This window comes from Perca flavescens, chromosome 7, assembly GCF_004354835.1.
Source record: "Perca flavescens isolate YP-PL-M2 chromosome 7, PFLA_1.0, whole genome shotgun sequence".
In the NCBI taxonomy this organism is placed as follows: Eukaryota; Metazoa; Chordata; class Actinopteri; order Perciformes; family Percidae; genus Perca; species Perca flavescens.
The window spans coordinates 8,345,172-8,366,158 of NC_041337.1; the positions used below are offsets into that span (position 1 = coordinate 8,345,172).

Consider the following 20,987-nt stretch of genomic DNA (forward strand, 5'->3'; position numbering starts at 1 on the left):
AAGTGATGTATAGATCTGGTTATCTGTATAACTGCACAGTAAGTTGTGTCGCTTTTGTACAAAGCGCATTGTGTTACATTGGTTTGCATGAAATGTTCTACAGAAAGAAAGTTTGACTGATTGTTAGCAGGAGTATTGTTTAGCTAAATCAGAATTCTCACTCAATGTTAGAAGAGTAACTTTCCTCTTTTCTCCATTCTTCATCCGGCCGGTTGACAGTCTGGATGGCGCCGCGCTGATGGGCAGCCGTGTACTCGTGAGCACCTGCTGATGGCCCTGGCTGACGTTACCGTCTTCATGATCAGGGCCACCTACGCAGACAACATGGTAGAAACCAGGTATGGAGGGGGGGGGCTTCCTCTGTCACCGCACAGCTCATTCACATACCTCCAAAATGAATCCAAGCACATTGCACTCAACGAAAAGCAAAGTTTATTGTTAATTATGTTTTTTGTGTTAAATAGTATCTCAGACATCAAGATGGACGTGGCTGTTCCTCACTCCACTGGTAATGAACGTGCCCTGGAGGTGGAAGAGTGCGCCTGTCCTCAGGGATACAGAGGACCCTCCTGCCAGGTACACATGCAGATTTCAGAGAAGCATTTTAGTTGAATTTAACAAAAAAGGATTATTTTTTGAGGGGGCTTTCATCCACATCTTACGGCAGATGGAGTCATGGAGATGGCTTATTTGTCATATCACAATAAGTCTGACATTGCCAGACCTATCTCTGCAGCGCTGAGGAGGAAGGTCCGGCTACACCACACATACATTCAGGGGAAAACGCTCTGGGTTGTTTGCATTTCTTTAAAACAATCACAATCGGGCGCAGTGGCGGTGGCTCTGCTAAATAGTCTCTGGAAGGAACTTTGTTTTGGTGGAACATTTGCACCCCGCAAAAGAAAACACCACATACAATATTAAATTAAGTTAACTGTTCACACAATTCAGTAATGGGAGCTATTTAGATTAGCCGATACATGGTTAAACCTCAAAACCAGTTCATCGCCATATGTGCTTCCTCCACAGCAATCCGACCAATCGGTCCCAAAACATCCCAGTTAGAGAGGAAATGCCAGGAAATATATTCTTTGTAAATCTCTACAATCATTCCCCGAAAAATCCAAGCAGGCCTTCCTTGTTGCACAATCCAAATCTTTTTTTCAAAACTCACCATTTTCAGCGTGAAGCTTGCTAGCTCGAAGTTTGTTGTTGTCTCCCGTAGCGAAGGGGTTTTGAGAACGGCAACAAACAGATCAACCTGTGTGGGAGGTCAGGTTGATCCAGACTATATCACATTGACCATCTCTGTGACATCTGAGCAAAAATGTACTGATGAAGACTGTGAGATTTGGTCAAAAGCTAGTGAATGGACTTCGAGTTCAGAATTTGAACTGCTGTTTCCAAGTTCAAGAATGAACTTTGGTGCTCAAGATTAGTTAGTTTAATTGAGTTTTTAAAAAGGAATGAAAAAAAAACAAAACACAGATATGCCTAGGCTTGTTAATAATAGCACAGTAAACCCTTTACATTACAGTCATTGATGATAATTGCAGTCTGTCTCCTTGCTGTAGTGGAACAAATACGTGTTTCTCTTTGTCATCGCTTGTCTCTCACCTGAGGTGTTTTTCCGTGTTGGTTGCAGGAGTGTAGTGAAGGGTACACTCGGACCAGCTCGGGCCTCTACCTGGGCACTTGCGAGAGGTGCGACTGCAACGGTCACGCCAGCAGCTGTGACGCAGAGACCGGCAGGTGTCTGGTAGGTTTCATGCTACGCTTTTTCTCCTCTCTCAACTCTTGTGCCAGCGTCAGCAGCTTTGATCTGTGCAGTGGAACGCACTAATGGTTTCTTGGCAAATCCCAACGTGTGGAAACACACCATCACTCGTGTATTCATCTGTTCCATGGATCTCACCCTTTCTTTATTTCTGTGTGTCCCGACCAAAAGCAATGTCTCCATAATACCGCTGGGCCAAGGTGTGAGCTCTGTCAGACTGGATTCTATGGAAACCCGGTAACGGGTGGTGCTCAGGCCTGCCAGCCCTGCCCCTGTCCTGGAACCGCTTCCAGCAACCAGTGAGTTCATGTCTTAAAGTTTTTTGTTCTTGTGTCAGATTTATCCAGTCAGCATAGACTAGTTAATGATTCTGTTTAATGCTGAATTCAGCAAAGTAAACAGTGTGCAATAGAGACAGAGGGCATCACGTCATACTGAAAGCCACGCCCACCCGAGGGGAAAACAACTCTTCGTTGACTTCAATTGCGTGAAGGTGCCTCATCGTCAGTTCTGTCTGCTAGCAAGCAACGGAAAAATGCCTAAAAGCTGCTGAGTGATGCACTACCAGCAATGTAAAGAACCCATAGCTTAAGTTTTTATAAGCTGTCTAACCGAAAAACCGAGCTTTTATGAAGACATGAGTGGATGCATACGTGAGGAATCAGCAGGAAGAATGGGAAGACGCTAAGCTAATGTTATGCCCAGCGTTACGTGTGCAGAAAACATTTTGTTACCAAGTCAAATATCCAATTGTCAGTTTAAGGTTAACATAACGTTAGCCTTACCCTGCTGATTCCTTATAAAAACTTAAGTTATGGGTTTGCTTTACATTGTTGGTAGTGTATATCACCACACAGGAGCTTTCAGGCATTTTTCTGCTGTTTGCTATAGCAGACAGAACTGACGAGGAGGCACCTTCACGCAATACAAGTCAATGAAGAGCAGCGAGCTGTTTTCCCCTCCGGTGGGGGGCGGGACTTAAATGCGCTCCGTGTCTATGCAGGGGCTGAAACCACTCAAGTGTGCCACAATAAACAGAGCTCACACTGTATATGAAATTACATGATTACTGCCAGAAAGAGCATCCTCATGGTATGCGTGGCCCTCTGTTGCCACAGATTCTCTTCGACCTGCTACCTGGAGTCTGACGGTCAGCCGACCTGTGACAACTGTCCCCCTGGATACACTGGCCGACGCTGTGAAAGGTACTCCCCTCCCCCCCTCCTTCTTCTTCTGCCTTTTCTTTTTCCTCTCACGTTCTTCTGGACAGTGTTTTGGGTTACTGGGCAGGCCGGCAGCAACGTTAGCAGGGGCTGGCACTGGCACCCAGTGGTTTCATTCAAGAAAAGGGACATAAGCATGTCTGTGGTTCGCATCTCTCTGGTTTTTTCCAGGCAGTGTTGATGGAGTGGTGTCAGTCTGGGGATGTGCGACACAAATCGGTGCCACCCATTCTGAAGTCTTGTACTGTGTGCTGTTTTTCTAGAACTGCTGGTGGTTATTGTTTTTGGGGGATTTATTGATGCTAAATGTAAGGTAATTTCTGCTTTGGTAGAATAATATATCTTTGTTATAGGATAAGGGGCCTTTGGTGGTCCTCCTGAGTATGTCATTACTCAGAAATTATTGTTTGTGGAAAAGAAAATAGCCAACAAAAGAAATGAAAGTGCTTTTTGTCCTTAGGAAACCTTTAGTCTAGTTGGCTTTAGATCTTACTTTTGCTTTCTTCTGTCCTTTGCTTTACCTCCCGAAGCCTTCTCAGAGGTTGCTATCTGCTTCAGCTTTGCTGGTAGCAAAATTTTAAGGTGTTGGCTCACGTGATTTCTGTCTGTGCACAGACCAAATATATTTTCTGTGTTTCTACGACATAAATGTAGATGTGGCATTTATGAGGACTCCTGTCTGGCTAAATCAATCTTTGCCACTCCGAGGGCAAAGATGACGAGGTGACTTGGGTGGAAGACGCAACTTATAAATCAATTATCATTTGAAAGTCTCTGCCTGCATCATACCTGATTCTGCTGTTTTGACATTAAGAGAAGAGAAGCCGTCTGCAGACAGTTGCGGGGGCCCCTTCCTGGAGAAGCACATAGAGGGCCTCCTACCTGTGGGATGTGGAGCCGAAGCAGTATTCAATTTCAGCTGGGAGAAAGAGATAGATTCATATGGCAGTGGAGAGGATGATGAAGACCTATGGCCTATCACCGTAGGAACAACTGTCATCCCTACTAGTACTTTATTGTCTGCTGCAGCTCACCATAGCACTAATCATTCCACTACAGCAACTGGGGTGGCCATTATCTCAGTCAACCCCAACAAATCAGCAGCCAGGCTCCCACCCCGCTTCACACCCAGCTCAGAGAGCAGACACTCCAGCTTCCAGCACCTGCTCCGGATCTACCTGAACACCTTTAACCAGCGCCTGAGCATGCTGGAAAGCAACACGCTCGACATGAAGGAGAGCATTCACAGTGTGGAGGACCAGCAGAGTCATCTCCGCTCCCAGCTGACACAGCTTGTGGCTATGCAGTCAGCTGAAGAGAAGAACAAGAAGGTCAGCGAGCTGGAGAAGAGCTACACTGATATGGACGCCCGTCTGACGAGACTGGAGGGCAGGCTCGAGATCCTGATCGACGGCTTCACTGCCCTGGCTCAGGAGATGAACAGAATGAAGCGCGCTAGACACGTCTCCCGTTCGCCCCAAGAAAAGAGGGTTCTGCCTTCACTGGCTACAGTCCTCGCACTCCCATTGTTCTCAACACCTCAGCCTCCAGTCAGAGTTATACCCACAAAAATGCCATTCGCCCGTAAAGCCACAGTGCCCAAAAGCATACCTACCCCAGGCCTCCCGGCAAACAAACCCACTTCTGCTTCTCAGAGAGAGAGAAAACTCAAATTAGCCGCTACCACTAAACCAGTAAAGAACACAGTCACAAGGACATCCAAAAGTCAAGTCTCAACATTGTCAAAGATTAAGTTGAGGACTACCCTGAGTAAACCTATGACTTCCTCAAAATCTGCATCTAAAACAGTGAGGCCTAAAACAAAAAGGCCTGGAGGTAGGAGGTCCGCTGTGACAGTTTCACAGCCAAGCCAAACAAAACCAAAGCAAGTTAAAAAAGCAATTACTAAATTTCAACTGGAGCCACCAGCTTACAAACCAAGGCCTGACCAGGCCAATAAAAAGGAGTTATTACCTATTCAAAACAATGGACGTAACAAGGCGTTTAGATCAGATGCGCCAGTTCCAAAGAAGGTTCAGGAGGGTGCCAAGTCTTCGGAAGGCAATTCAAAAAAATTGTCCCACAACTCTCACCAAAATGAGGAAAACATGGAGAGCAACTCAAATAAGTCGGTCGCTCACAATACAAAGAAGAATTCTGCGAAGAACGCTGCCTCTATCGCCAAGCCTACCAAGGCTACTACTGCGACAAAGTCTAACACAACAGTGAAAAGGACGACTCCTGCTAAAATCAAGACTACTGCTGCGAGGAAGAGGTCTACCACAACAGTGAAAAGGAAATTAGCTCCCCCTAAAACCAAGGCTCTTACTGCCAAGAAAGTAACTAAAAAAAAACAGCAGAAGAAAAATAAGACAAACACTCAGTCTAGTGTTTTGGACCTACTGCAGCTCTTACAAGGACGTCACAAGTCTGCAAAGCAGTCAAAGAATCACGACGGTTCTCTTCATGTTGTCTTGGGAAGGCTGGCCATTCCCATCAAAATTATTCCTGATGACTAGGGAATAATGTGTTGTATTTCTTATTTTTTTTTTTTTTTATTAGTTTCCATTGTTTATATCTTTAGGCTCTGATCCTGATATTTATGTCTGTTAGCAACCAAGTCAATTGAACTTAATGAAGGGATTGATTTTATGACAGTTATTTTAGAGGGACTTTCCAGATATTTAATGTGATCCTGATGTAGTGTTATATTTTACTAATGGCTTTTAAAGAGCCCCTATTGTACTCCTTTTCAGCATCATATTTGTACTCTTGGGGTCTACTAGAATAGGTTTACATGCTTTGATGTTCACAAAAACATATAATGTTTCTCATACTGCCCATTGCTACAGCACCTCTGCCTGAAACGCTCTGTCTGAGCTCTTGGCCCGCCTTCCCAAAAAGCTAAGTCTGCTCTGATTGGTCAGCTGGCCCACTCTGTTGTGATTGGTCAAACAAAATTCAAACAAGCCTCTCTGTGGGCTGTGCTTGCTCAGGCAGCACTTATGGCCAGCACATATGAAAAACTAGGCTGGCATTCTCAATCAGTGACATCACTGATTGATAGGGATGGGCATCGTTTGGATTTTAACGATTCTGATTCCAATTCCGATTCCGATTCTTCCTTTGGATTCCGGTTCTTATCGATTCCGATTCTTTGAGGGGTGGAGTTGAAGTTTTTTATGATTCAATGGTGGTTTGCAGTTTTACAGGGCTTTTTCAATGGCTGCTTCGGAAACCAAAACTTGCACATATTGAATTTGGAACCCATGATCAAATTTGAAACCAAATCCTACAAATGATTCTAAACGATTCCAATAAAAGAAACGATTCTGATGGAATCGTAATTTTTGAAACTATTCCAAGTAGGAATCGGTTCACGATGCCCAACCCTACTGATTGAGGAATTTCAAACAGGAATGCGGGTGATGCGTTTCAGGCAGTTGAGGAAAAAGTGCTGTCTGTGGGAGACAAAGCTCAATTTTGAGTGGAATGTTTTTTTTTTGGTGTACTTGATACATCTATTACATACACAAAAACTATATAACTCACTTATAGACGGGAAATATCCAAAAAAGCTTAATAGGGGCTTTTTAAGGTGTATTTTATTACTATCCATACTATTGCACAAAATCCTCCTATGAAGATATAGCTTAGCATTAGTACCTCTCATGTGTATACATTTTTCCATTGTGTTATGGCCAGACTACCTCAGGTTTTATAAGTATCAACCCCAACCCTTTATTAGATCATGTTGAAAACCTGCCCATCATTCTTGTTTACTGCATTCACATGGGTATGGTATTCATTTATTAGTGTTTCCAATTATATGTGTTGGTGTCCTGGAAAAGCCTTACACATCCATGTCACCCTGTGATTTTAGGACTTGTCGTTCTGTGGTTAATGTTTTTAATCAAAGAGCCCCATTCTACATTTTGGATTTTTTTTTTTTCTTTCAATTGTCTTAAGAAGATTAGTTAAAATGTTAAAACTATAGTGCGTAGTTTCTGTCGGCCCCCATGAGGAATTGTAAGTTATAATATAATGATAAAAATAACAGAGAAATATCCCTTGTTCCAAGACAAAAGCACATCATTTAGGTCATGTAAATGAAATAGCAATGGTTCCTACTCCTAATATGTTACAATACCCAATACTAACCTGTTCTAGAGCAGTAAGGCGACATCTGTGTCTGAACTCAGTCCTTTTTCTTTTAGTGCTCTCCAATTTGGAAAAACCACCCCAATTGTTATCTGTGTTCCCTTCCCATCACTTTCTTTTTTGGATTTTAGTCCTTTTGCTGAACTTGTAGGTCTTTTCTTAGCAGCACAATCACTGAAATATTTTGTGGGCACTTCTTCGGGTTTTCAGCCATGCCTTCACCTGTTGCAGCCAAGGGGGTAAGCCTCTCTCCACAACACGTACCTCCTATGGCACCATTTTGTTGCTACCTATGCTCACCCGCTGTTAGCATTCCTTTGACTACCATTCATTTTGACGTCACTTTGACAGCAAATAATTTTACATCTGAAGCATTTAAAGACTTTATTTGTCCATTGTTTATTTCAAACGAAACACGACAATGTATAAAAGGCTCCGTTACCTTGTATCTCTCTCGTCTAGCAGACGTTTTTGTAAAACTAGGCCAACGATTATGTTATAACCACTCTACTTACTGTTGCATAGTAGAAGAATTACCATACAATACAGGAGAAGCTTGCAGGCAGTTTCAACTTACATTAGCTGTTCAAGTTTAATTACTTATGTTAACTAGCATTTTAGTTAGCAATAATTAGCCTGCGCCTATGTTATCTCCTTACATATAGTTACGCTCTCCGTCTCTGCAAGATTGGGAATGATTGAGATTTCTCTTGGCACAGCTACCAGAAGACAGGTTGCTCACGTCACATCTACCCCTTTAAGCTTATTTGGAGGCTGTGCAGTAACGCTCAGCCATCACCGGAAAAGTGCTTCTAATTCACTTCTCTGGTCTCCGTTGAAATCTATGGGATCACTTGGTCCATTAATTTAACTGTCTATGGTTGCAGCAGTTGTCCTTAGCAGGATAAAGAACCAATTACATACAACATTACAAACATGACTAACAATCTAACATCCTGCTGGTGGCCGTACATGCTGCAATAATAATGATATGTTCATAGAGCTTTAACAATGAGGCCCTTCAGACTAATGTATTGCCATCAGACATTTATGGTCCCCAGAGGATGGATTCTAATGCTTTTGGTGATTTCCTGGCTTTTTCCTTCGCCAACACCACCAGCAGGTCAAAATGTATTTTGTCCAATTGACCGTTCGCAACAGCCACGCCCCCTAGTTATTATTACTACGCCCGTCAAACAATTGAACCAGACACATAGCCATGGCTGGGTTGAGCTCCATACCTATTGGTATAAGTGATTGGTTTTGGAGTAATGCAGCAGACATATCCTCCAGGGCACGACAGAAAGGGCTGCAATATGCAGTGGAGGGATATGTTCAATGACCGTCAACCTCTTGCTAAATTATCTGTGTCGATAGCAACATGTGCTTGACAGGCTAACAGCTATCAGGCTGCCTGAATTTCCTACGGAATAATAAAGTATCTAATGTTCTAACTTTACTACTTTCGATAATAATGCTATATAGAACCACAACTGTTAACTTAAGTCCAGTTTTATAGATTGTAACTGTTATGTACTTAGCTACTTAAACTACTTATTGATAATTGATATAAGTTAGCTTGCTAGCTTTACTTACCTTGGAGCAGACATATGTAGCTATGCTTATTAATCTTCGAGGCATTTAGCTGTCAGTGAGCTCTCGCACACTGCTTAATCCATTGTCGGCATCTTTCCGCTTGGGTCTTGGGCTTTGGAAAGGCTGAAAAAACGGCCCCTCCCTCTAAACTTTTGGGGTACCTGGTGTCGGATTGCAGGTGGCATAGACACATCGTTTCACCATCTTGCTGAAATCGCAATGTTTGACGGGGGTCCTTCTCCTTAGTTACAGTGGCTGAGCTAGGATTGGACGAGGACCGTTCGAGGGCGGGGTTTTGCGAACAGTCAATTCTTAGGTTTGGGAAAACCAACGACTAAATATAATTAATTTACTTTTTTTATATTTTCTATGTACCTGTTGATATTTGTGTCCAATGGTGGCACTAGCAGAAAGGATGAATGCACCTGCAAACAATAGGATTCATCTTCTGGAGACCATGAATATCTATAGTCAATTTAATGGCAATCTGACCAGTAGACTAATAGTCTAGACTAGTAGCATTGGATACTGACCACCACATATTTCCACTAGCGGGACCAAGGTTTGATCTATCACTGAACTGTTGTAGCCTATCATCATCATGTAGAGAAATGTATATAAGGCTTAGACACCGTTTTTAAGAAGATCATTTTATAATTCATTACATAATTTGGGGGAGAAATTAAAGATCAAATTGTTTGTGAAATTGTTTATTTTCATTGTATTGTGATGTGAGACCACAATGTTTCTCATGTTGTGTTTATCATAAGCTGTATGTCCATTTTAAACAGACTTTAACGTTAGTTTAAGCCTTTTATTTATGAACATTTTTAGGATTTTTCCATGACCATATCTATTTAGATATTTTCCATTACCCAATGTAATGAGATATATCCTTGTATTTAAATCTATAAAACAACACTGACTGCAAGGACTGAGTTAACCACACCTTAGAAACTGTTGTACGTCTCAGGAGTTAGTTTGAATAGGATTTCCCAAAGCAAGTTCATAGCATGGAAGTCCTTTTGTTGGCTGTTGACCGGCGGACCTGCCAGAGGACAGGTGAGGTAAGACTGCACAGGTCTGTGGTTGGATAAGCCTTTGCTCTGGTGGCCTTTGGGTTGTTGGCTTGAAGTCGTATTGCTTTGCTATGTCACAGTGTCAGAAATAACTTTCCTCGTAAGCAGCTTACTGTATCATTTTCTTCTACGGCTCTTTAAAACTATCTGTACTCACCTCTACTTTGTTCTGATATCAGTTCTGTAGTTGTGAAGCTTTTATTTTAAAGTGCTCATATTATGCTCATTTTCAGGTTCATAATTGTATCTAGAGATTGTACCAGAATAAGTTTATGTGGTTTAAATTTCAAAAAACACTGCTTGCTGCAGCTCCTCTTTTCACCTTTGTGTGTTGAGCTCTCTGTTTTAGCTACAGAATGAGGCATCGCGCTTCTGTTCCATCTTTGTTGGGAGTCGCACATGCGCAGTAGCTAGGTAAGCACTGCTATCTAGACATTTGCAGAGTATGAGGCCGTGCTACGCTAGCAGCTAGGCGAGCATTATAATGTGTGTTACAAAGTGACGCACATTTGTCACGGAAGTAAAGGCTGGACTACAATAGAGCTGTTTGGAGCAGTTTGTGAACAGTGTTTTCTCTGGAAGATGGGGTGGACATAGGCTTCTTCACTTTGTAAACCTATAATGTGCACAAAAGTGTATATATAACACAATGTATATAGAACACAGTGAAGGAAAGGGGAAAAGCCAAGAAGCATAATATGAGCACTTTGACTATTTTTTTTATCTGGTGATATTTCTCTGTTGATGTATCTGTTCCTGTGCAAAGGTGTTGCTCAGTTTCGGCTGCATCACACTCATGTGAGAGATGGAATCAACATCTGAGGCATGTTGAATGTTTAGCAGTGGCTGTGCTTTATCCATCTCCAAGCAAATATTGCACATGATCTTTTTTTCTCTGTATTCTTGTATTTAGTGCAAAAGCTGGGTGTAAATATAGGACATATGCTTAGTGCAGATATGAGAACTTACGGATGGAATAACAGAATAGCTTTTATGTACCATGTATGAATGATTCAGTCCTTTGTTTTTGGTTGAGGTCTACCTAGGGTCAAGGCGACTCCCCAAAGGACATCATTTACCAGATGTATCACCTCTTGCAGACTTCCCAGCTTCCTGCATCGTTGTTCTTTGGGTTTAAACTTGTATCCTCCTAGACTGGAAATATTTACTCAAATACTTTGTCCTTTTCATTTTCAGATGTGCGGAAGGATACACTGGCCATCCACTGATTGGACAGAGATGTAGTGTTGGCAACAATGAAGTCAATGGTACATACTGTGTTTTGATTCTGGAACATGATGGATATTATGGGCCATCTTCTGGCTTGATCTTTTTCTTAACACAAGTTGCAAAGATTCCCTTCATATCATTAATCTGTAATTGACAAAGTATCTTCATATGGAGAGCTGGTACACACTGTAACTATCTGGTCTACTGCCCTGTTACAGGTAACTGCTATAACTGTGACCAAAGAGGAAGTGAAGGCTGCAATGGTGGTGTGTGCCGCTGCAAGGTGATCAAACACACCAACTGTCTGGTTGTTATCTTTTGTATCCTGGTTCCCACTTCCAAGGCAGATTAGGAATGGACCGATTGCCTAGTGTCTCATTTCCTTGATAATGTGTTGCAGATGAACGTTGAAGGCCCATCTTGCTCCAGCTGCAAGTCTGGAACCTTCCATCTCAGCCCGGAAAACAAAGATGGCTGCCTGTCCTGTTTCTGTATGGGCGTCACTCAGCAGTGCTCCAGCTCTAACCACTACAGAGACCTGGTGAGGCCTTTAAGTGCTACATAACGCAATGACACGGCAATAGTGCAATGGTTCATACCTCTGAACAACCAAACCCATTGTTAAGTTTGCACTGGAGAAAGCAACTATGCTGCAGAAAAGATCATTTCAGCAAGTGCGCTACATGTTTATTTCAGAGCAAAAGGTTTGCAGAGTCTAAATTCAGGGAAGTCTAAATTTGCTCTCATCACACCATCCTTCGAGTGGTTCCGAACCAGTGAGTTCACATCCATCAGTGATGTTGGCCAGAAACTGTCTGCTAACTCACCACGCAGGCAATTATTTCTGCACTCTATATCTACCCTCTCCTGAATAACTGCAAGGATAAATTTTGACTTCATGTCTCTCAGATTTTCCCCAGGGCAAAAGGGTGAGAAACGTGAAGTCTGTAAAGGTCACTTTCAGACTTCACATTTAGAGTAAGCCTTACATAGGCACATGTTATTCCTATGGTCTAAGACAGTCGAAAAGTATTAGTAAACATGGACAACTATACCTCAATCCAAAAACTAGAGTGCAACGTCTCCCCTCCAGTCAGACTCTGATTTGGGTGGTCTCATTTTCTTTAGTCTGATGCCCAACAGATAAATTAGATCTCTAAGCTAATGTTAGTGACAGTGTTGACATGTATAAACATCAAACATGCATTTTAGATGAATGAGATGAGTTTATAAAGTTGTGTTGATGAGACTCACTTCTCTGGTTTCTGGCTTTGAGAGAGAGTAGCTAAAGTATTATTTTTTTAATTGATTTTTTTACTGTATCTCATTGTATGTATGTGCTCTTGCAGGTGTCCTCGGTCTTTTCTCCAGGAAACTTCCAGGGCTTTGCTCTGGTGAACCGTCAACGCACCAACCGCATCGTCACTGGTTTCACTGTGGAGGTCTCCACTGAAGGCACTCAGCTGTCCTACACCAACTTTGACTACCTGGGACAGGAGCCTCATTACTGGCAGCTTCCAGAGGTCTACCAGGGAGACAAGGTCAGTATCAAAGACCACATGCCGCGGCTAAATCACTGGAAGTAGCCCAAGCAAGACCATGGAGCCCTTAATGCTGCACATAAGGGGCTGAGCAGTACTCATCCGAAACTTGTAGACCTCTCTTATTCTATTGCTGTCTTCATTTTTCTGCTTCGTTATATTCAAACCTGAGCAAATCTTTCTTTCCTAGCAGATTGCTTTTTCAGTCTGTTTTTGCTTCCATTGCTACATTTTTCTTTCATCTTGTTTACTCCGTGTTCACAGGGTAGAATAATGTGCAGTTTAAATGGCCCCAGTGTCCACTTACATAACATAGCTCTCCGTTTCTTTGTGTTTGCCCCTGCACGCTCTATAGAAAGAGTCGCTCTTTGCTCGCACGAAACGAGCAGAGCAGGTAGAGTAATGCCGGTCAGCGGTCGCCATGTTGTGAATCTAGTTTTTGTTTGAAGTATGGTGCTTTTTGGCATGTTTGAATTAACTGCTGATGTGGCATTGTGCGATGTACTGAATGCCATGCATATCCATACATGATGGATATAAGTCATGTTTTATGGTTTTAATCTAGGGCTGGAACTAACAATTATTTCCATAGTCGATTACTCTGTCGATTATTAAGCGATTAGTTTGGTCTATAAAATGTCAGAAAATGTTAAAAAAATGTGGATCCGTGTTACCCAAAGCCCAAGACGACGTCCTCAAATGTATTGTTTTGTCCACAACTCAAAGATATTCAGTATACTGTCACAGAGGAGTGAAGAAACATTTAAGAAGCTGGAATCGAAAAAAATGTTTTACTTTTTTTCATAAAGAAATGACTAGATTATCAAATATAGTTGCCGATTAATTTATTAGTTGACAACTAATGAATTAATCCATTCATCTTTGCAGCTCTTTTAAAATCATGTTTGTATTCATTGAATTGTTTTATTAGAAGCATTGTGTTTTACAGCAGTGTTTGCAGCAGAAGGTGGCCACTAAGTGTCTCTTAGATCTGACCAATCACATTGCAGTTCATAACGCACACAGAAATTGCTTTCTGCTCCACATCACATGAGCCATGTAAACAGATTGATCATTAATGGTCCATTAAAGAACTACATACCGTTTTAACTTTGCTCGACTAACACTGCCATAACACTCCCAAATACCATCGGCTCGGTGATAAGGAAAGTGATCAAAGAGCTCGCTTTATCCACATCAATAGAGTGACTCGTACTCGCCAGAGGAGCAGCTAAGGAAGGATGCTTCCATTTGGAACCTAATGGCCTCTGAACGCAAAGACAGCCACAGATCCACAAGAGCTAGTCAGGTATTTAGTATAAACTGCACCATAGATAGTTATGATAAAGGCAGCACTCACACGTTTACTAATATAATAATAAGTGATGCTAACACACTGAGTTTGTGGACATTTTTGAAATAGAAATCCCCTCAGTTTATTGATGTAGCAGCATGGAGAATCACCCTGGTTTGATGAAGGGTCACCGAGCAGCAGCATGTTGTCAGACTCTACGTAGGGCGGGGCAATATATCCATATTATATCGATATCGTGTTATGAGACTAGATATTCTGAGACTAGATAAAAGTCTTAGATTTTGGATATCGTGATAAGTGTTGTCTTTTCCTGATTTTTAAAGGCCACATTACATTAAAATTATGTCATTTTCTGAACTTACCAGACTCTTCTAGCTGTTTTATTATTTGCCTTTACCCACTTCGCCATTATATCCACATTACTGATGATTATTTATCAAAAATCTCATTGTGAAGATATGTTGTGAAAGCACCAACTGTCAACCCTACAATATTGTCGCAAAATCGACATCCATGTATTTGGACGAGAATATGGTGATATCTGATTTTCTCCATATTGCCCAGCCCTAAATCTACGTGTGCTTTTGCATGTGTGTGAAACACAATGAAGTCTGAATTGGTATGCAAAGTCTCAGGAAAGTTTCTGCAGTTCAAGAAGATGGTGATTTGTGTGTTTTATCTGTGTGATCCGACTGCTTGGAGTGAGAACTTATTCAGCGGAGCCCAAACGCTGTTGTGCAGCACATCCAAAGCATCATAGACTAAAAAGCATGACCTAGCATGTTCACCTTCTTAAAGTAATGTACGTCAGTGTCCATCGTGGAAGAACTAAATTCTAAACCCCCGTCTCCGTCTCATTTTGATTGTTCCCATGGTTACGTATCTTCTGTATCTCCAGTTCTCTTACATTCCGACTCCCCAGGGTGATGTCAGACAGCTGGATGATGAGGTCTGGGCACTCTTCTCTAACTTCTCCAATGGACGAGCTGGTTCCCCTCCATTTTTTCCCTCCTCCTCTAAGTCCGCTTCCTATTCTTCTTCTTCTTCCTCTTCTTCCTCTCGGGTCCCAACTTCCCCCTCCTCCTCTTCCTATCGATGGTCTTTGAGTAACCTGAGCCCCCCTTCTCCTCCGTCTGGTATCGCCTCTTCGGTTAGTCCAAAAAGACGCCAGCCCTACTCCCCAGGCCACTCTCCCCGTCTGCAGGTACACTCTGTCAGAGGTCGCAAGAGGTTTACAAGCCCGTTTGTTTTTATCGGTCATAATGGTGACTTCTGGTTTTTCTCTTTGGGGTTCCGGCCTTGCTGCGGATCCACAGAGCAAGAACGCAGTAAGCAAGACTTCTGGGGACAGCAGCAAGGTAGACAGTGGCATGACCGACTGGCTGATTTCACGTCTCGCCTCTGATGCCCATACTCATGGGAAACTGTAACGTTGACTCTGATAGTAAAGCTTTAAAAGTTAATAAACAACCAGCTGTCCTCAGTTCGTCCAGGGCAGTTAATGTTTAGCTCAGAAACTCGTAACAGCACCTTACACAGTGGTTCTCAAACTGGGGCAGTGTTTCCCACACATAAACTAATTTGTGTAGGTGCGCCGCACACATATTGCGTTTCGTTATTATTATTATTTGTTGTTTTTTTTACGCTATTTAAAACACGCAGCGTATTCGTTCAGCTGCATTTCCTTTCCCTGCTCTCCCGCCGTCTCTCTGTCACCACGCGTCTCTCACACTCACTCACACACACACACACACAGCCCCTCCCCTCCGTGCACACAGCGTCTGTCTCCATGAAAACAAGAGAATACGGCTGGCGAAATTCACAAGTTCACGAAAGGTTGGTATCTCGTGAACACCTTTACACAATCACTCTGAATACAATGTTGTCAGTGTTGGGTAAACGTAAAGCAGACGATGAAGCTACAGCAAATGCCACAGCTACCAAAACAAAGGCAAGACAATATGTACACAGTTCCCTCTAAGGAGCCGACTGCCAATCTCCCAGTCCGATCACATTGTGTCTCATTGACTATCCCTTCCAGAAAAACTGCAACAACGTATTGTTGCGCACCTCACCGCAATAAAGTAAATAAGTAAAGATCTACTACAATAAAGTGTAAACAGAGCTGTGTAACATTGCTAGCTATACATTGTCCTATGAGGGAGATTTGTTTTCACAGTCTGTTCCATGCACATGGCAATATACACGGACAAATCCATCAACAGATAACATAAAGATGGATATACAGTACAGGCCAAAAGTTTGGACACACCTTCTCATTCAATGCGTTTCTTTTTTATTTTCATGACTATTTACATTGTAGATTCTCACTGAAGGCATCAAAACTATGAATGAACACATATGGAATTATGTACTTAACAAAAAAGTGTGAAATAACTGAAAACATGTCTTATATTTTAGATTCTTCAAAGTAGCCGCCCTTTGCTTTTTTATTAATAAGGGAAGAAATTCCACTAATGAACCCTGACAAAGCACACCTGTGAAGTGAAAACCATTTCAGGTGACTACCTCATGAAGCTCATTGAGAGAACACCAAGGGTTTGCAGAGTTATCAAAAAAAGCAAAGGGTGGCTACTTTGAAGAATCTAAAATATAAGACATGTTTTCAGTTATTTCACACTTTTTTGTTAAGTACATAATTCCATATGTGTTCATTCATAGTTTTGATGCCTTCAGTGAAAATCTACGATGCAAATAGTCATGAAAATAAAAGAAACTCATTGAATGAGAAGGTGTGTCCAAACTTTTGGCCTGTACTGTATATTGACACATAGAAACAACCACATTTACAACGACGACACTGAATCTATACAAAAAACACAGCGAGATAGTTTGTTCAGCAGTGCTATGGCAGAAGCGACAAAACTTCTGCCGAAACGAGTCCTTCTACACCTCAGTGTCCTGCATCTGTGTCCAGATGGCAGCAATGTAAATTGGGGGGCCCTGCAGGAAGAGTTTGGGAACCACTGACCTAATCGATGATCTACTGAAGTAATGCAGAATATATGTAGTTCAGAGTTACCAAAGAATGGATAATTCAGTTCCAGTGCTCGACTGGGTGGTATTTTCCATTAAGCAAATGGCTCCCACTCGGTGCTGTCACTGTAATTGTCCATTTGAGAGTAACTTTGGTTTTACGACGCTCTTTCATTATACTGTTGTCTGCTTTAAAACAGCCTCTCACTGAAACACACGCTAAGTTGTCATTTTCCCATTACTGACAGTGGAAGTTGTTGTCAGACAAGGCACAGTGCGAAGGCTTACACTGTTAGCACTCGTGCTAAAGAACACGTACCTTGAAGAGTATAGCTGTGTGTCGCACATTTGTCCCGAGATTCCTCTCAGGTTTTGCTCTTTTCGTCATGCTTGCCTGCCTTTACCGCTTCTCTGCCTGCTTATTATTTACTGTGGCCTCTCGCTCCATCTGTGGCTTATTCTCTTATTCCTCTCCTCCCTCCTCTGCCTCTCAGTACGCTCTGGTCTACAAAGGTTTCAGCTTGCACCAGGATGATCTGCTCTACTGGCAGCTCCCTGCGCAGTTCACAAGGGATAAGGTAACTGTGAGAGCTTTTGGGGTGACGTCCCCTCCCGACCTCTGGTCAACTCTTGGAGTTCACAGAAAACACAGCACCCTCAGTGTGCTCCAGCCTTCAGCCCTCATCCTCATTTTCCCAGTGCCTCACATGTCCACACTCCCTATGCCCCTTAACTTTGACCTAGGACTGCCCAATTATCAAAAAAAAATGTTTGAAATCGATTGTTAAACACGATTACTCATTGTCTTTTAGAAAGATATTGCAATTATTCACCTTAAAAAGCAGTGCAACAGTTAAACAAATCAACAGTGTCAACACCTTGAACTGAGAAATTTCCTCAATTCTTTTTCCATTTGAATATTTTTTTTTCATTCACAAGACAAGACAAAACAAGAGTTTACTTGCACAATGTAATGTGAAAAATAATCGTTTTTTTCTGATTTTGTGATCATTAGGCGCCAAAATCGTAATCGCAATTAAACATTTTATTAATTGCTCAGCCCTACTTTGACCCAACCCTCCCTCCAAAGTGTCCTCTTGACTTTCTGGTCTGCATTCCTCCTCTGTAGTGAGACACACACTCCATCTGTAACATACAATTAGTAATAGAAACTACAAATATTCCGTTCTACTCTAGATTTATTATAGTCTGGCATTTTATTATTATTTTTATTATTTTTATTTTTTTTAATTCAGTTTAGTTTCAAGTAGTTTTCATTAGATTTTATTAGAACATGGGGAGTATTTGTCAGGGGCAAGATTTAAGAAATTCAGAATAGAAATTACAATACAAACACTTTGTGAAGGCAATTAACTCCCATCCTTGTTGTCACAGGCTGAGCAGTACTCCCCATGACGAGTAAACTAAATCCTGTTAACATGGTAACTTTAACAACAACAAAAAAACACCGCTCCTTCACATGCTTCTAGTACATCAGATTTAAAGGAACTGCACACCGTGTATTGCTCTAAGAAGCCATCTGGCATAGATTTTTGCTAAATGTTACGTTTGTGTTTCATCAAGGGAATTGCAGCACTGTTTGACCTGGCAAAAGATCTAAAGCTCTTCCTTGCTAACCCTGTCTTAGGTGGGTTCTTATGGCGGTAAGCTCAAATACTCCGTCTCCTACGTGGCCGGTCCAAGAGGAACCATACTTGAGGATGGTGATGTCCAGATTATTGTAAGTATATGCCCTTTATGCTGATTCACTGTTTCCTCCCATGGCTACGTTAGTAGAATTCCCTGACCTGTCAGTGGTGTTCCTGTAGGGGAACGACATCACTTTGGTAGCTCGTCAGCCCTGGCAGAGGAGGCAGCAGGGCAGCAGAGAGACTCAGCGCTTTGAGATCGTCTTCAAAGAGGTGAGAGGCTCATGACAGCGCTGTTACTGTTACATGTTGAACAGAAAGTGTGTCAGCAAGCATCTGGCTCGTTGAAGGGATCTATGACTGAACCTGCCATCTGGCTTCTTCCTAAAGAAGGGCATGCAAAGAGATTTTCCTGCAGGAATACATAAATGATCGCATTATAAATGATTATTTATCAATGATGAAGTTATGTTTTTTACTGATCCCCTAAAGGGTAATGGGGTTTTCTTTCTTTTCCCGTGCTTCTCCCAAGCACAGGATACTTTGTGGTGTGCATGAGAACATTTTCTGGTGAAAGTATCTCGTGCTCATGAGAAACCAATCTAAGGATAGCAAAATGTGGCTAACATGTGGCTTAAGTTAATATTTTACATTCACAGCATGGAATCGGTTAACAGATACCTTATCATCTTTAAGTTTGTTGATGACACTATCGGGTACATTTCGTTGCGTTTTCAGGAAGATGAATAATTTCTACTCGGCAGCCATTCAGATTGGCACGCAAAAGAATATCGTGCTCCCTATGTCCCTTTAGGGGTTTCGTAGTTTTTTATAAAATACACTTTAATTAAATGATACATATGCCGTTTTTGCACGAGTAAAGCCAAGGCTTTCATTTTGTTTCACAGGAAAACTGGCAACGTCCTGATGGCATGCCCGCCACCCGAGAGCACCTGTTGATGGTTTTGGCTGATCTGGATGACATCCTGATTCGAGCATCCTACTCCACTGAGATGCGCTCCTCCAGTATCTTTGATATCAACATGGAAGTCGCGGTGCCCAACTACAGCGGCCTGGCTCAGGCCCTCGAGGTGGAGCAGTGCCGCTGCCCACCTGCATACCAGGGACTCTCTTGCCAGGTAAATGATTCCATTTTTCTGAATTGTTGACTTCACTGGGAGCAATACAGGCTAATTGTGCGTCATTAAAATGCTAATATAGACATATGCTGTGTCTCAAATCGTGCACTTCTGTATTTACACTTGCTCACTTGCACACTCCGTTTACCCTTTCCTCTCTTTAAGCTGTCCTGTCATTTAAAGGCCATAAAAGCTAAAAAAGAAAAGAAAATGTGTGGAATGCTGGACGCTACTCGCCTTTAACGGTCAGCATCTTTGCTACGGAGCGGAAGCTACAGGACCACCATCATATTTTCAAACTTGTGAAAAAGGCGGAAGAGAATGTGGTTGCAATTGAAACAACAAACACCGGACCATACAGATGTAATAAGTAACACCATTCTGTTGTCAGATAGTGAGAAAAAGAGCCGGTATATATTTTATCGGCTGACAATATGTGGCTGGAATACTCCGCCTGGCTGCAGTTTACCATTAAAAAGAAGAAGAAAAAGAGTCATTTCCGATAAGTGTATAACGGCCGTGCGCTACCCGGTTGAAATGTACACAGTGCACAAGTGAGAGTACATATTGTAAAGAGTGTTCTCCATGTAAGTGTACTCACGTAAGTATCCGTATTGAGACAAACCTCTGATGTCTCTTTAAGGACTGCGCCCCTGGATATACCCGCACTGGAGGAGGTTTATACCTGGGCCACTGTGAGCTCTGTGAATGCAATGGCCACTCTGACTTCTGCCACCCGGAGACTGGCATCTGCACGGTACGTAGCACTAGATTAGCATATGGCTGATGATGTTCTTGTTGTAGCTAGATCAGGGGTCTTCAATGTTTTTTTAAGCCAAGGACCCCTTAACTAAAAGAGAGACAGAGCTACTACATATATTGTATAAAATGAAGTTTAAACCTTTATACATAACTTTTTTGCATAGAATACTACGTTATTAAAATAGCCTAACAATTTATTGACATGATTTTATAAAGCATGTTTTAATGTTAAAACATACATGTGGCACAGTGAATTCTTAGGATGAACTGTATCAGTGGATGGCCTTAGTCACTACCTTACCTATAGGCCAGTAAGCCTATCATCAGTGGGGATTTATATTTGCTAATAATATATTAGATTCACGTTAAGACTTTTACATTTTTTGAAAAAACTTTAAAATCTTAAGTCTAATTTGGAGGCTCCGCTGCATTGACTCTGAAGAACCCCTAAGGGTCCAGGACCCCCTGTTGAACATCCCCGTGCTAGGTTATAGCACCCTAGTGAGAAGGGCACATTT

The 20,987-nt window shown here is 42.1% G+C and overlaps 1 protein-coding gene across 3 annotated transcripts in view; it reads left to right on the forward strand.

Annotated features, from left to right (window-relative positions):
- The window catches only part of hspg2 (heparan sulfate proteoglycan 2), a 131,787-nt gene that overhangs the window by 65,604 nt on the left and 45,196 nt on the right, over nt 1–20,987 (forward strand). For all 3 annotated transcript variants that reach the window (XM_028582819.1, XM_028582820.1, XM_028582821.1), the window contains 17 exons: nt 220–338; nt 465–576; nt 1,646–1,759; nt 1,949–2,076; nt 2,896–2,982; nt 11,034–11,104; nt 11,285–11,349; nt 11,467–11,607; nt 12,416–12,607; nt 12,963–13,001; nt 14,845–15,126; nt 15,239–15,280; nt 17,414–17,497; nt 18,568–18,660; nt 18,749–18,841; nt 19,477–19,707; nt 20,351–20,464. In XM_028582819.1, coding sequence (XP_028438620.1) covers nt 220–338; nt 465–576; nt 1,646–1,759; nt 1,949–2,076; nt 2,896–2,982; nt 11,034–11,104; nt 11,285–11,349; nt 11,467–11,607; nt 12,416–12,607; nt 12,963–13,001; nt 14,845–15,126; nt 15,239–15,280; nt 17,414–17,497; nt 18,568–18,660; nt 18,749–18,841; nt 19,477–19,707; nt 20,351–20,464 — 2,007 coding nt within the window. The remainder of the gene's footprint in view (nt 1–219; nt 339–464; nt 577–1,645; nt 1,760–1,948; nt 2,077–2,895; nt 2,983–11,033; nt 11,105–11,284; nt 11,350–11,466; nt 11,608–12,415; nt 12,608–12,962; nt 13,002–14,844; nt 15,127–15,238; nt 15,281–17,413; nt 17,498–18,567; nt 18,661–18,748; nt 18,842–19,476; nt 19,708–20,350; nt 20,465–20,987) is intronic.